The sequence below is a fragment of the Myotis davidii genome, unplaced genomic scaffold, assembly GCF_000327345.1.
Source record: "Myotis davidii unplaced genomic scaffold, ASM32734v1 scaffold449, whole genome shotgun sequence".
Lineage (NCBI taxonomy): Eukaryota > Metazoa > Chordata > Mammalia > Chiroptera > Vespertilionidae > Myotis > Myotis davidii.
This window is the reverse complement of record NW_006383007.1, coordinates 4,641,262-4,645,319: the sequence shown is the minus strand read 5'-3', so window position 1 is coordinate 4,645,319 and position 4,058 is coordinate 4,641,262. Positions and strand designations below refer to the sequence as shown.

Sequence of the window (4,058 nt, the reverse complement as noted above, 5' to 3'; positions counted from 1 at the left end):
GGGCTTCTTCCTGCTTTCCCTTTCACCTCCCTGCATTGTGCCTACATATGCAAATTAACTGCCATCTTGTTGTCAGTTAACTGCTATCTGAGTTGGCAGTTAATTTGCATATAGCCCTGATTAGCCGATGAAAAGTGTATCGTTGTACGCCAATTACCATTTTTCTCTTTTATTATATAGGATAGGATATAGGAGGATTAGTTTGAAAATGATTTTACTGATCAGCAATACTGATTAATTGGATAACTGTGATAAAATAATTCTTGAATATAACTTGAAAACATGTCTTGTACAAGTTAGAAATACTCACATTATTATTATTATTTTTTTAGCTTTCATCATCTTTTGGAAATCTTGATCCCTTTGGCACAGGACAGCCCCTTCCTCCATTACAAATTCCTCAGCAGGCTGCTCAGCATAGTATAGTGTTGCCTCTGAAGAAGCCACCCAAGTGGATCCGAAGGCCTATTGGTGCTTCCTTTTCAGTAGGTGGATGTTTTTATGGTCCATAATCACAAAGGACTTATCATAGAAAAATGTTATTGTAGGATCACTCTGATGGAAGAAGATTGAGTTTGAAATGTGTCTGTGACTTTTTCTTCATTAAAAATGGCTTCTCAGGAAAAGTGGGATCTACTCCCTTTTTTTCTTTTCTTTTTCTTTTTTTTTTAAGATTTTTATTGATTTTAGAGTGGATGAGAGAGGGAGAGAGTGATAGAAACAACGTTAATGAAAGGGAATCACTGATTGGCTGCCTCCTGCAGGCCCCCTGCTGGGGATTGAGCCAGCAACCTGGCCATGTGCCCTGATGGATAATCAAACTATGAGCTTTTGGTTCTTAAGTTGATGCTCAACTACTCAGCCAAACTGCTCAGGGCTATTTTGACCATTTTAAAACATAACAGTTCAGTGGCATTAACTACATTCACATTGTACAACAACAATCTATCTCTCCCTTCACCTTTTTAAACCTGTCTTTCTTCTGCATCTCCTCTTTCATTCCTTTTGTGGGTTTTTTTTTTAGGAGATGTTTTGGAGGAGGTTGTGTCCTTTCTTCTCTTCGAGCTTAAGAGAGAGAGAGAGAGACATTTGTTGTTGAACTTATTGATTCATTCATTCGTTGATTTTTGTATGTGCCCTGACCAGGGATCGACCCCAGGCATATTGAGATGATTCTCTAAAAAACTGATCTATCCAGCCAGGGCTATACTTTCTATTTTTAACCTTTCCAAATTTTTTATTTCTTTCAATTTTTATAAATTAAATTACTAAGATTTTAAAAATATTTTTATTATCTTCAGTAGTGATATTTAAGTTTTCTGTATTTGTTTTGGATAATTTAAAAAACCGATGGCTAGCAAACAGCATTTACATTCTTACAATGTAACATTATAATGATAATACATAGAACCAATTAAATAAACCTAATCATCCTTTTAAATTCAGTTTAGGTCTTGCTTTTGGGTGCAGTTTTCTCAAACTTCCCTAAAACTTGAGAAAACCCAGTGCTTTTCGCCCTTCTGTGAAGTCCCATATCATGGTCTTATCTGTGCTTGTATCCAGTTTTATTTTCATGTTAGTTTCTTAAAGGATAGTGGCTATGTTTTATGTCTTGGTATGTCGTATTATGCCTGACATAACAAACACTTTTAATATATTAAATATTCAGTAAGATAAATTGTGTAGTCCTGGCTGGTGTGGCTCAGTTCATTGCATCATCCGTACACCAAAAAGTGGCGGGTTCCATTCCCGGTCAGGGTACATACCCAGATTTCTGGTTCGATCCCTGGTTGGGCTGCATGCAGGAGGCAGCCAGTCAATGTTTCTCTCTCACATTGATGTTCTCTTTATTTCTCTCTCTCTCTCCCCTGTCTTCTCTCTAAAATAAGTAAAAAATTTTATAAGTAAAAAAGAAAAGATTAGTTGGTGTAAAGATAATAATCCTTGTATAAAAATTACTGAGTATAAAGAACCAAACTTGGTCCTGTATTTTCTTCTTTACCTATGTTTATTTTTTATGAATACATTAATTAGATTTAACTGTCTACTTGCTATATACAAGGCAGATATTGGGTACTTTAGGTAATAAAAGAGTAAAGTAGACACAGAGCCTTCCTTGTAAGTATAGAGAAGACACAACTTTGCATCTACCCTCCTAAGTTTTTTGGCATGGCCTAAGAATTAAATTGACATAAGATAGAATAACAGAACAGCATACAGATTTTTAAATGTCCATGGAAGTTCCATAGGAAAATGAAGACTCAAAAAAGTGGCAAAGTCTAAGTGCTTATGTACTAGGTTGAACAGATGGCAATTGTAGAAAAGTAAAAATATAGAAAGAGACTAAAGGGAGATAATTGTTATTTAACAACTGTTGGTATAGATTTCTCTCAGCCTTAACTCTCATCTCTGGTGATAAGAATGTTTCTTTACTCTTGGTATAGGGAGAGCAGCTCTTATATGGGAGTTTCATCTCCTACTTTCAGGAAGAAAAGAAAAGGTCAGAGTGCCTTGTTCCTGCTCGTTTTCAAGTAGTCATTAGCTCAAAAATATCATTATGTCAGATGGTATATTTTGCAAGAGTGGCCTGTTCTGCCATTTTCTAAAACTCTAGAACAGCATCTGAGGCAAATACATATTACTAACAGTTGAATCAAAAGAGAATAGTTGAATCAAAAGATATATAATACGCTGAAGGCATCTGGGATGGAAGAAGTGATGACATTGCCTGGGCCTTGAAGGGAAGTAGCATTGAGCATGTGGAAGTTAATAAAATGAAGTAGGTGAGAAATTGGGGCACAGTAAGTAGTACATTTTTATCTAGAAGGTGGGTTTTGTGAAAAGGAATAATAATTGAAGACAGGGTCAAATTGTGGAGTATGGGAGTAGTGTGTCAGCTAACTTTATCCAAAGGGATATGTATTTATTTAGGTCACAATTCTTTCTGTTAGCATGTTTTCTGGCCACATCCTTGTGGTTTAAATTGATTTTGTTTGTTTGTTCTTTTATAGTTTGGAGGCAAACTGGTTACCTTTGAGAATGTCAAAGTGCAGTCTCAGCAGGGAGCTGAGCTGCAGCAGCACGTGTTCATTAGTCAGGTTGTAACCGAAAAGGAATTCCTCAGCCGATCAGACCAACTTCAGCAGGTCGTGCAGTCACAAGGCTTTGTCAATTATTGTCAGAAAAAAATTGATGCTTCTCAGTCGGATTTTGAAAAAAATGTGTGGTCCTTTTTGAAGGTAAAGTTGGAATTAAAACAATTTTATTTCATTACTTGCAAATTTAACTACTCCCATTATATTCTAAATCTGCCTCCTATTAAAGAAACAATTAGAATAATGTGATGAAATTAAGGAATCCTTATGAAGAGCACATGACCTAACTTTTTATGTCAGGAGTTCTTCTCTTTTTTCCCCCTTCTCTTTTTTTTTTTTAAATATATTTTATTGATTTTTTACAGAGAGGAAGGGAGAGAGATAGAGAGTTAGAAACATCGATGAGAGAGAAACATCGATCAGCTGCCTCCTGCACATCTCCTACTGGGGATGTGCCCGCAACCCAGGTACATGCCCTTGACCGGAATCGAGCCCGGGACCTTTCAGTCCGCAGGCCGACGCTCTATCCACTGAGCCAAACCGGTTTCGGCTCCCCCTTCTCTTTTTTAAAAGCCTAATATGAAGTACTTTTTTAATAAGTAAAAATCAGTATAATGGATGACCTTATGTGAGAAGGACATAATATTCACCAGACCTATTGAAAATTAGAACATAGCACTTAGTATACATAAAAGCATAAGTATAATAAAAATTGAATATTTTTTTTTTGGTGATAGATCCAGTTAAGGGAAATGGGAAAAGACAGAAGAGAAAATAGAGGAGAGAGTTTGGAGGCATTTCTCATCCTTTTCACTGAGTTGCATTTATGACAGTAGAATAACAAATAGAATTTTCTGGTTGGTCATTTACCTCCACTGGAATGACTATTCTTGATAATAAATTTTCCAAACAAAAGAGATCTTGAATCAATATGGTAAAATTCTAAAATTATAGTTTATTTTT

At 35.8% G+C, this 4,058-nt stretch overlaps 1 protein-coding gene across 19 annotated transcripts in view; it reads left to right on the top strand.

Annotated features, from left to right (window-relative positions):
• The window catches only part of SEC31A (SEC31 homolog A, COPII coat complex component), a 72,700-nt gene that overhangs the window by 28,000 nt on the left and 40,642 nt on the right, over positions 1–4,058 (top strand). For all 19 annotated transcript variants that reach the window (XM_006778212.2, XM_015557654.1, XM_015557653.1 and 16 more), the window contains exons 10-11: positions 333–485; positions 3,012–3,239. In XM_006778212.2, the coding sequence (XP_006778275.1) occupies positions 333–485; positions 3,012–3,239 (381 nt within the window). The remainder of the gene's footprint in view (positions 1–332; positions 486–3,011; positions 3,240–4,058) is intronic.